Here is a 12,210-nt window from a genome sequence, read left to right on the forward strand (position 1 = left end):
CTCTATTCAGAGTTTAAATCACTTAAAATGTCTTTTATTATGCTCATGTTTATAAAGAGAACATTCTGTCCATTGCACAGGTTTTCATTATTGTCAGACCTAAACATCATTTTTATCACACTAAACATCTCCTTTCATAAGACATCTACTAATCAAACATTGTATTTCATATTTATACATATGAACATATGAGTGTTTGATGGATAACTGTCATGCTTTCAAGATTTTACTCTTAAATGTGATTTTAAGCTTCATTTCCTGAAAATGACTTGTGATCTATGTAATAAAACCACATATGAGAGTAATATTGGTATGCATTGGCTTATATACACCGTTTGGCTGAAATAGGTTGTCAGTGGCTTGAATAAGAGTCTCTGTTATCTGCCCAGGGAGGTATGTTTTTGCACCAAATTATGTTTTTAAGAGATGGTTCTTTTTAAGGTAAAGAATGTTTTTTTTATTTCGTTGTGCAGATTTCTGAACTTACTATATATTCTTTAACTTTTTTCCACATACAAAATGTTCTGAGTATATGGTGTTGGCTGAGGAAAAATTTGGTCCCGTTGAGTCTTTGTGCTACAGTGACTATGCAAATATAAGGAGATGCAGATAGAGACAAGTTTAGCCTAGGTAGATGTTTGTCAATTTCAATTTTAATTATTTTTTTTCCTGCGTACTAGTAAGTAACTGTTAATGGTTTTTGGACACTGAGTGTAGAATGCCATCTTTTCTCCATGATTTTGTCTTTGGAATTCTTTAGAGAAGCTAAATGATAGTTCAGATCTGTTTTATTTACCCAAGTAATGTTTTTTTTCTTACCTTGATACCAGGATATTTAGTGCATACTGCCTCTGTTTGCTAGAAGAACTTTTTTTTTCTTGTCTGTCCTTTGGAATTGAGCTAGAACCTTGTATGAGGGGATCCAGTGTCTTTCCCACTGATGCAACTTCTTTTCTAGACTGTATAGCACTTGCAGTCTTTTTTTTTCCCCTAAGATGGTTGTTGTCCTCAAGTAACTTTCTGAACTCAATGTTCAGGGCTGGGAGGAGACCCTTTTCTATAGCATTACATCATCTGTGAGAGTGATACATTTTGCCTAAAGGAAAAAGAAAAAAAAAAAAGTTTCTTGGATGAAATTCTGTCTCTGTGCTGGTGAGACCTCACCTGCAGTACTGCGTCAGTAAAGGAAAGACATGGACCTTTTAGAGTGCATCCAGAGGGCCACAGAAATGATCTAAGAGATGGAACACCTTCCCTGTGAGGACAGACTGAGAGAGCTGAGACTGTGTTGGCCAAGAGAAGAGAAGGCTCAAGGGAGACCTGAGAGTGGCCACTCAGTATCTAAAGGGAGGGCTGTAAGAAAGAAAGGGTCAGGCTCTTTAGCGGGGTGTGTTGTGGTAGGACAAGGGGTAATTATTTCAAAATAAGACGGGAGATTTAGACTGCATATAAGGAAAAAGTTGTTGTTTTTTTTTTTTTTACAGTGAGAGTCATGAGGCATTGGCATGGGTTGCTCAAAGAAGTGGTAGAAGCCCCATCCCTGGAGACACCCAAGGTCAGGCTGGATGGGGCTCTAAGCAGCCTGATGGAGCTGTAGGTGTCCATGCTCATTGTAGGGGAGCTCTACTACATGACCCTTAAGGGTCTCTTCCAACTCAAAAGATTCTGTGATTCTGTGGAGGAAAGAAAAGAAAATTAAATCAATCCTACAATAAAACCTGGTCCTGTTTATTCCCATCCCTTTTCTGTATGGCTGTCTGGTGAACCAGATAATGGAAATGACTTGACTCACCCCAACTCGTTTCCTTCTGTGGTTGGAAGACCATGGAAGTAGATGAGAACGCAGGATGCGGACTGAAAGCAGTCTACAACTGGACTGACTTAGGTTGCTGAGGAGTAGTGGCTCCAGTAGTCATGGAGTTATGCCTTTAGTATCTTTAGAATTCAACGTAAATAACATCTTCCCTGCACCTCTCCCACCCCTCCCTTTCCAAGTCCAGAGGTCCCTACTTCTCATTTGGTGAGAGGCAACCATTTAAGGTGTCTTCATGGAAAGAACATGAAGTCCAGAAGAGAAGCAAAGGCAAGCTTTGTCCAGGTGAATTTGTTGTTTGGGAGGAGAGCTGTTGATGGCTTTCTGTTTTGTTTTGTGTGGCTTTTTTGTTGTTTGTTTTGTTACTTGACAACTCAAATGGAGCATTTGTTTTGAAGGAAATGCCAGATATGCTGAAAGGCTAAAGAGGATTCGCCAGCTACAGTGCTAGCTCCTGAATGTAACACGTTTAAATATATCCTGAGATCTTGATAGGATTTTCCGTCATTCCTCTTGTCAGGAAGTTTGATGTGAGGAGCAGGGTTCAGAGGAAAACTGCTCCAGCTACAATTTTGCTATACCGTCAATGCATATTTGCTGTCTATTTGTTAACTTCAGCTACCCATTTTTAGAATTAATGTATTTTTTTATTCTGTTGCAACAAAATTGTCTTCAGAAATTTGTTTAAATGACCTCTTCTTCCGCTCATTGATATTCATTAGTACTATTCCGTTTGCCCTAATATTCTTCCCCTTCTCATTAGCAAATCAATTCCTAATTCAGTTTATTTTTGGTGGCAAATCAAATGTCTTAAGACTGAAGTATAGAGCAGCTATATGACCCTTCCTAGCAGGATGTACCTCTTATCTGTAACTAGTGAGAATATGTTAAATTTAATGAATGAAGTGAAAGCTTTGTAAAGATTGAAGTTCTCCAACTCCACTAGTGCTTTGCAAGAAGCAAATATACGGAATTCTGGCTGTTTGAGCAAGTTGCACGATAGCTTAGTAAGTATGTGACCTGAGATAGTCCTGCAGAGGACGAAACATGAACAGGAAATAGGTATTTCACAAGAGAACTTACTTGAATGTGATGTAGTGCTCCACCAGTACTACAGCCAGCAGTAGACATTTATCATTTACTCTTTTTGAACAATTTAGAGGGTTGACCTTAAGCCATTACAGAAATTTTACAAATGAATCTGTAGCTGTTCAAGCCATGCTTATGAATAAAATAGAAAATGACACTGTAACTGAGGTAACATCTTTGCTTTGTTGTTACAGTACAGTGGTTGTGTTTCTTCATACGTACCTACCTACTTCAATCTTTGCAGGGAGGTCCTAACAAACAGAAGCAGCATTTGACCATTACAGCAAAGATGCAAGTAGAGAGGAGGGACAGCAGCTGCCTTATAAAGATGAGGTTACCAGAAAACTGCAGTTTTAAACATAGTTTTTGCTTCATCATACTGAGACTTATCATTATAGAACAGTCTAATTTCAGTTCAGATATGAAAATGAAACAGAATTTAACTATAAAATTCTACATATGAAAACACTGCAGAAATATTGAGCTATTCTTTCCTTCTTCATCTGTCAAGATCTTGCAGTGCACTTTCTGGTTGGGTTCAATCTTGGTTTTGGTTTTAAATCTAGTCTTGTTACAAGGCTCTCTGCGGTAGACTTTCTTTTAGAAGACTGAAGTTTCTAATCTAAGGTATACCCAAGGAATATATGAATATAGAAACTGACATTTTTGAGACTGTATCTACTGTGTTTGTATCTAGACCGGAAGAATGTATGATCTGAATCTCCGCAGTCTTAGAGAAGAGGCTTAAAAGTGCATCAGAAGTTTGTGTATTCCACAAGTGGCACTTAAAAGCAAGATCTGCTACGTTTATATCACTCACTATGTTTGGCTATTTTTAATTTGGAGAAAAAGTTTGCAGTATTAGTTTGCTTCACTGTTTTTATTGTGAAAGCATTTTGTTTAGTGTTTAAGTTAATCCTCCTTGATGTAGGAGGAATTTACTGTCTGTAGTGAATGGAGGAAAACTAATTCCCTCCAACTCCATAATTACTTTCTAAAACACTTGGATACTCTCTGGTTATTTTTACTCCCCTACTCCCCCTGCAAAAAACTCCATACAACAGCCACCCACCCTCACTCACCCTCCTATTAAAGAATATCAAAAAACACAACACAAAAAACACCCACTTGATATTTTCAGTAATATTTCTACACTGTTCTCATTTAGGCTTTTGCATCAGTTTTGCATCTTTCTTGAACATCCATGAGGTACTACTTTAAATCAGGCCCAGTCAGCAGTAAACCTAATTGATTCCTTCATGTATCACGAGTAAATACTCCTCTCTTACCTATCCCAATTACTCTTTTTCCCTTCATCCAAGTCAGTAATATTCAGTATAGCTCTAACTTACATTTGGCAGTGTATTATTGTAGCTCACTACAATTTTTCCAGCCAGCTGTGCATATGCCTGATGATTTTACTTCAAAAAATTCATAAGCAAATTATATAACTGAAAGGCATCTCTTCTTTTGGATGTGCTCCTCTATCATAAGATAGGAAAATGCAGTAGATCAAATAATTTGAATACCAAAAAAGGTGATATGCTGCTGCAAATAGTGTTTGGGGAGCAGTGCAGATCTGGGGATAGGAGATAGATGATGCAGTCTGTGTCTCTGAACAGCACTCCCAGATGCGTGGTATCCAGGAGACAAAATGGGCCTTCAGGTGACTCTGTAAAAACACATCTTCAAGTCTCCTGTGATAAAGGTTCCTTACAGTCCTGTTACAAATACCTGAAGTAATTTAAGTAAAAAGTTCAAAAATCATTATGCTGCTTTTTTTTTGTATTTCTTCTGGCTTTGTGCAGCAACATTTTTGTGTCTGTGTCCTGGTTCTTCCTGCTGTCACACTTCCATTCTACTGAGCTTAATGACAATGAAAACCTGAGTTCTGCCATGTCCAACTTTACCAGCAAGTAAAGCTTAAGTATGGGTTTGTTTCTGGGCAAGAAATGCTCACATGAGCTTGGAGTGTGTATTCTTCAGTTCCCAAATGCCGTGTGTATGGCTTCATCTGTGACAAACCCATGCCAGCAACCAGCCATAAAGCACTTCACTGGAGCGTGTGCAGGGCTTTCTATTTACGAACCGCTGCTAAAAACAAGGCAAAGATCCATCTCCCTGGGAGCAGCTTTTCGTATGGCTTTTGAAATGTAAAGGTGTAGAAGACAGTGCTCTCAATGTTGAGTTGGCCTCCTGTGGGGCGGTTCTTGGCAGCCTTGTTGAAAGAAACGTTAAACTTTTTAGGTTTTTTATTATTATTATTATTATAAAGCAAGTAACGCGTGCGCTGCTTTAACAGCCATTAGTGAACGTGAGCAGCGAGCCGTAGCCGAGCTGAGACGCCGGTCCCGGCGCAGCCCTTTGCCCCGTGCCGCCTGCCCTGCTCCCTGAGCCCGGCCGCTGGGGGGCGCTCCGCCTGCCGCCCGGCCGCCTCCCATTCGCGGCTCGCCCGGTGTCATTTTAAGTTGCGGCCCTCAGCCAATGGGGCTCCTGCAGCCCGCTGACATCACCCAGCAGCCAGTTCCCTCCAGCTGCAGAGCGCTTCAGTTTCTGTCTTTTTTTAAACTAAAATGGAGGCCGGTTTCTTGCCTTAAGGAATACGCTGCCTTGCCCGGCGGAGCCTAGATGTTGACATGTAACAGAGCCGGCAGCAGGATGGTGGTTGACGCAGCCAATTCCAACGGGCCCTTCCAGCCCGTGGCCCTTTTGCACATCAGAGGTGAGTCGTGGCGGATCGCGACCCCCCGGCCGGCTCCGGGGCGGTGCGGCTCCTGCGGGAGCCCTTTGTAGCCGGGCACCCGGCTCCGAGCTCCGCACGGAGGCTGGGCACGCACGCAGGCATCGCACGCGTTGCTAAAAGCAGGTTTTGCTGCTTTCTGCTGCAACTCTCCCATCCCCCTTTCAGCAAGCGCTGATGTCAAAGGATGTGAAGTCACTACCCCAGAAAGGTAGCGGGGGAGGGGGAGGGAAGAGCCAAGTTATCCATATACAGTTCCTATAGAATAGGGACAAACGGTGGGTGTGCTTCAGGGCTGCCGTGTGTGCGTTGCTTGGTTGGAACGCCTTTCAAAGCACTGCAGCGTGTGGAAGAATTGGTCTTGTTGGGGGGCAGGGAGAGAGATGTGACATATATTAGGAAAATATCCTTTATGCATTCAGAAGGCATTTCGTGGAAGAGACGCAGCGCAGCCCTAACAAGCGAGCACTTATGTGCCCGTTGGCTCGTGCGGTGCTGAATGCTAAATTGCTCCTCAGGATGTGTCCTCCTGGGTGTGTAAAATTACAGCATTGTAAATGTACGTGTTATGTAGGGAAAATGTATTCGGGTAGGAAGCTTCTGCGTAATATTGTGTCTTTATTTTTGCAGTTAGTGAAATTTTGTAGCGCTGTGACTTGTTTCTGTTTTTTAAGTGGCTACAAACAAGCTTCTTAACCAATCAAGGCATTTATTTTTTAACATCTTCCCCAAGTTGGCTTTGTTTTTAGAACTTTTTCTGAAAACAGAACGTCTAATAGATGAGATCATCACACCTTGAACAATGGCACTTATCTGGAAGAAACACAGCTGATGCTGCTTGTGATTGCCTTTTGCTTCTCAGCTTAGGCACAGGCTAGCTGTTGGTACTGAAAATAATTATTGTTTTATGAGTATTCCATATGCTGAAAATATTTTGCTTTGGAAGTTTCATTTTTAAACAAACAAACAGTGTTCAGAAGCCTGCTCCTCTGAACAGTAGTAGTTGTCAGCATACGTGGGCAAAATCATGATTTCTTTTTACCTGTGAAAGAGCCTTATCCTCTGTCTGAAGCAAGACTGAATGTATTCTAGAAGACTCTAATTTTGGTCTGTGAGTGGGGGGAAATGTGGTAAAATTCCTTTGAGTTAGAATAAGGGCTTTGCTTGTTGTCAAGGGAATATAACTGTGACTGCCTGAGCTGTAGCTTTTCCTTCTGCACAAATCACCTTAATTTAATGATACGTGCTGCCTTTTGGGAGGGTAGAAGCCCCATCTTTCAAAGGTGCAAATCTGTTTTAGAAATAAAAACGTTTGAAGCAGAGCTATGAAATATTATAATGCTGAGCCATAACAATCCTTTGTCTTGGTGTGATAAAAGGTTCACATTGGTGAATCTATTATCCCTCTTGTTGCTCAGATCAAATACGTAATTGTGAGAGTGTATTTTAAGAAGCTTCTGAAATTTCCTAAATGCAACATTTTTGGTATGCATGGTAATACTCTAGTAAGGTTGAGGCTAAGGATTGCGTTTTGTTTGTGGGTTTTTGTTGGTTTTGTTTTATTAATGAGTGAAGAGTCAACTTTCTTGTAAGCAATTAAGAAAGTACTATGAGCTAATTTAGCATTTTTCAGATGGCTGGAAATTAGATGAGTGTCTGGTATTATAGCCCAGAGGAATTTCTTTGGAGACCATGGGGAGCAGGGAGGGGAATACATCTCTTCCATCCATACACACAGAATTTACTTCATTCTTTTGTGAACCTCATATTGCTAGCTGCTCTGATGTGACCAACACTGATTTGCCTCCTGTATGGGAACTGTTGAATAATGGCCTCAACCACTGATTGACCTCCTGAGGCAAGCACTGAGTCAGCCATGGGAGCACAGGTGAAGGCAATTCAGCTGTGTGACCAGAAGGGGTGGAGCCTGGCTGCACCTCTCCTAGACCCCATTTACGGGCTGACTGCCACTGGGGAAGGATCTCTTTCTGGAGATCCCTCCCTTTGGAGTTTTCTACTGTGAGCCTACAACATGGGTGAGCATTTCTTTTATTTTTGGTTGTCTCTTTCCACCACAATAATCTTTCTAACTATAAACCTGTAAAACACCATCCTAACCACACCACTCTTCTAACTGCACATTTGTTAATTGTACGCCTCCCAAATGAAGCCTCACAGAACAGTATTGTACATAATTCATAATTAAAATGAACTGATAACTCTGAAGCCTAATGACAAAGATTTAATGTTTGCCTCAATCCATACTTCTGTTACGGCTGTCCTTTTACATCACCTGTTGCAGTGTGGGATTGCTTTCCTAGTAGAATTACTTCCCTTTGCAGTGTAAGGGTCAGGCCCAGTCCTTCACTCTGGAGCTGTTGTTAAGGTCAGGCCCTTGGCCTTGTCATTGCCTCATCCAGGTTGCAGCTTTATCTTTGGCTGTGTATCTCATCTCTCTGGATCCTGATATGTTGACTACCTGACTTGAAGTCACTGTGGACTTGTTTGGCAAACATTGACCTGTTGGCTGACCCTGATGGCTGTCACTAGATTTGTTCTCCTTTCCTGGTTTGGTGCTCTGCCCTTTGTCACAGTCAGACTGCTGGCGGTTGCCCGAGACCAGTGTGTGGAAATCAGGCCTGCAGAGTATGACTTTGGACCTATTGTGGAAAACACCAAACACCAGGAGAGTACAGCCACAGAGTGAATGCACGTGGCATGCAGCCCTTGGTCTCTTATTTGCTTATGCTGAAAGCACAGGCTCAGGAGGGGTGTTTGGCCTACTGGGGTGGTAAGCCCTTTGGTCGTTCCACCTGCAGCAGGCTTTCCAGGAGATCCCAGTTGTGCTGTTGCTGCATTGATCGTTCTAGAGTACAAAGATAGCACATGATGGTCAGCTGAACTGCTCGTTATTAGTGATCATGATGAGCTGCAAGCTTACCTCATCTTGGAACAAGCTCAAACTAAGAAATTCACCATTTTCACAGAGCAGCCGTCATGAGTATGGAATAACTGCTGTGTTTCATGATCCTGGATAGAGACTTGTGTGCATTGAGAAGCAAGTGGAGATGGAGTAGGTGAAGCAGCTGGTCTGTGTATGTTTTGCCAGGAGATGATAGTAGGACAGCAGAGAAGAAGGTGCAGGAGGAAAGCAAAGCAGGGTGGTGTTTTCGAGATGCTGCTTTCTTCTTATGGAGACCTTCTGGCAGCTAAACCCCATAGGGTGATGGGAGTGCACTCAGCCTTGTTTCAAGTAACAGAGATGAGGCCTGGGGCAAGGAATTGGGCCTTCATCTCAGTACTTTAAGCAAAGAAAGCAGCTGTGAAAGCAATGTAGATTAGGGCAAACAGTTAACATTTGTCGCTAGGCTTCAGAGTTAGCAGTTCATATTTACTGTTGAGCAGTCTTGCTGAAAGCTGTAGATCACAATGTACAGATTGCCGTCAGTAAATAAACGATCTTGGTTCTTTCTGTAGGCGGATCATAGATGTTTATTCATTTGAGAGGGGCACGTATTTTTCATTAGGAATACAGTTGACTGCTGTAAGACAAATATCTTAATGTTTTTTTATCAGTAGTGTGAAAGTAGCCCTAATGGCTCTGCTTTTATGAACTCAATATGTGGACAGATATTTGAACAAAATATTGGTGAAACTCTGATCTGAACTGGCAGAATCATTAGCAGAGTGCAACAGTTGCGTTAGTGGCCTACTTGCTGACTGCTGCAGTTGGTAATGTTGTCTATTCATGCTTTTTCAAAATGATTTTCAAGATATTTTGCAAGACGTGATGAAAGTTGTGTGGGAAGGAGGATGAGCGTGCCCTGATCCTGTCAGCTCGCGCTGAAGCTTCCTGTAGGCCATCACCTGTTTCAGATATCCTGTCATCCATTCTCCTCTGCTTTCCAGGGGAGCAAAAAATTTTGCATTTTTGATGGGCTCAGATTTATTCAACTTCCTTCAGATTTTGTGAAAAGTGCAGTGATTCACATGTGCCTGTTCTTTACGTGTGTTCCTTTTAATCTCGAACAAAGGATAATGTGAAGCTGGAATATAAACTACCTTCCGTCATGCTCGTCTACAGCATATAACCAAAAATATAAGTGGTAACATTATTTTGATGCAAATATCTGAGGATTTGGATGGGAATTTGCATTCTTGTAAAAGCCCAACGAAAACTGCTGGTTCGGTTTGGTATTAATGCAGTGTTGAGCACCTGTTGGTGCTTTCCCTAAGTTTGGATCACCTTAGGGCAACCAAGAGCACTCTAGCTATTGAAAGGTGCATTTCTACTTTGTATTCTAGTATTTCAATAGGGAAGGTCAAGTTCCTTTGACAGTGAGTTGAAACAGCTTCTAAGTGAGCTGCATAATGCAGTTGAACCTGTGATACACAGTTTTTCTTAAAGGAGAGCTGCTCATTTATTTCACTTAAACAAAAAAACTTGTGTTTCTTTTTCCTGAAAAAATAATTGGCCTGTAGATATTTCTATCTATCAGTACTTCCCGAAATATCATGAGGGCTTTTACTTCTCAGGAATTGTTTCTGAGCCTAAAAAAAAAAACCTAATCAATTTAGTAATGAATTAAATGGAAGTAGAGGCCAAAGCTCACACTTCAGCAGTAATGCAGGGTAAATTCAGCATGAAGAGCAGCAGCCATTAATCTCGCAGTGTACAAAAGGAGGCTGAGAGAACTGGGTTTGCTGGCCTGAGGAAGGAAGGGCTGAGTGGTGATCTTTTCTTCAGCTGACAGGAGGGGAGGGGATTGGGAAGCAGAGCCAAGCATTTCTCAGGGATGCATGGTACTTGAGGAGAGGTGACCAGTACAAACTGCAACGCAAGAGATTGCAATTGAATACAAAGAGAAAAATGTCTCACTGTGAAAACATTTAAACTTGAGAACAAGACTGCAAAAGGGAGTGTGAAATCTCTGCTTAAAACAAGACTGGACAATATGAGCAGTTCCATCTGTGTTTTGCAGTGCTTTGAGGGGAGGAATTAGCTTAGTGGGAATGAGGCAGCTACTTCTGCTGGTGAGAATTTTGTGATGATATTGTAATTCTTTGTTGCACATAGGACAAAAAATGACTGGCCTAGTTGTCACTTTAAAATAGATTTTATATCTATATATATATATGTGTACATTTTCAAATTCAAAGAGCAATATGTCCCTTCAGTTATTAAAGCAGACTCCTTAATGTGTTTGATGCTAGTGTACCTATTAGTACTCTTACATCCATAGTAACTCTGAATTTTGTGTGCTGCTTTCATGAAAACTGTTATGATGTTTTATGATTCTCACTGTTTTTGCAAAGTGCTAAAGATAGGGTAGCAGGAACTACTTGTACGATTAAAAATAGCACACAAAACCACTGCTTTGTTTGTTTCTTAATGCTCTGTTAGCTGCTCAGCAGTAGTCTAAAAGCTATGTGGCAGGTATGTGTTTTTAGAGAACGTGGATAACTAAAATATCTTCTGAGTAAGCTAGAATTCATAAACATAATATAGCTTTAACTAGTTTGAGTTATGTATGTTTACTTAAATATTAATACCCTTTAATCCTTAAAGACATTTATTAGTACACATTTAGGGTCCAGTCAGTCTTTATTGTCAGAGTAAAATGTTAGGAAGGAGGGTGCATGGATTAGTAGACCTCTTAATCATTTTTGACAGAGATGCTTCCATCACAAATGAACCATTGTGATTATGTTAGTGAATCTAAAATACGTTGACAACTACTTTTGAAACTGCAGGTATTTTTTTAGTTAGTGGAAATATTCAAAGGCCTTTGGCACAGGAATCTTTCTTTCCTCACCTGCTAATCCAGTTAATGGGACTTTCCATGGTCAGCACGCATTTTCTGTCCTTTTCATGGGTCACAGATGTTTTTTGGCTTTGGATCTCAGCTGAGGGACCCAACTTACAGTTGGATAATCTCAAGGTTTGAGCACGGGCAACTTGTTTGGGCTGATAGCCTTTCCTTCTCACTGAGCCACCCGTGCTCTGATCTTGAGCCTCACTCCTGGAGTTTCCTGTATCCTCATAGCATGTTTTTGGCCACTACTGCTCCCTAGCATTGTGTAACCAGTGGTACACTGAAACCCACCTAGCATTCTTTTTGGAAAGTGTTGCTTTGAAAGAGAACAAGTAGCAGTTCTGTTCTTAACAAACCTCCGTCTCACATCTATGATATAAGATATTGAAATGCATACTGTGAGTTTCATTGGTTAGCATTAGGTAATTACCAAAGGACTGATATTTCATATAAATGACTGTTAACAGCATTCTGCCTCTTAGGATGGCTTTAGGAAGACATCCAGACATAGCCACAGTGCATAGCAGACATAGACTGATGTGGTGGTTTTTCAAACTGCTGTTTCCTGAAGGAACTCATGGGAAACATTTTTGATACTTGACCAAGAGCAGATCTAAGGAGGTTTGTTACTTATCATTCCTGCTGGGTTTAGCATGATGACATGCTTATTAACTCTTCGCTTTGTATCTGTGGATATATTTTATCTTGCTGCTGCTCTTTCTCTGTATATTCTGTATTTCTGTCACTCCTGC

The 12,210-nt window shown here is 41.2% G+C and overlaps 1 protein-coding gene across 3 annotated transcripts in view; it reads left to right on the plus strand.

Annotated features, from left to right (window-relative positions):
• Positions 1–12,210, plus strand: part of PPP2R5C (protein phosphatase 2 regulatory subunit B'gamma) — a 75,537-nt gene that overhangs the window by 21,611 nt on the left and 41,716 nt on the right. The window contains exon 4 of one of the 3 annotated variants that reach the window (NM_001397232.1): positions 5,501–5,624. The exons of 1 other annotated variant lie outside the window; for it this stretch is intronic. In NM_001397232.1, the coding sequence (NP_001384161.1) occupies positions 5,531–5,624 (94 nt within the window). In that variant the 5' untranslated portion in view covers positions 5,501–5,530. Of the gene's footprint in view, positions 1–5,413; positions 5,625–12,210 lie in introns of those variants that run through there. One more of the 3 variants, NM_001079482.2, reaches the window with a different exon arrangement.

This window comes from Gallus gallus, chromosome 5 (genome assembly GCF_016699485.2).
Source record: "Gallus gallus isolate bGalGal1 chromosome 5, bGalGal1.mat.broiler.GRCg7b, whole genome shotgun sequence".
In the NCBI taxonomy this organism is placed as follows: Eukaryota; Metazoa; Chordata; class Aves; order Galliformes; family Phasianidae; genus Gallus; species Gallus gallus.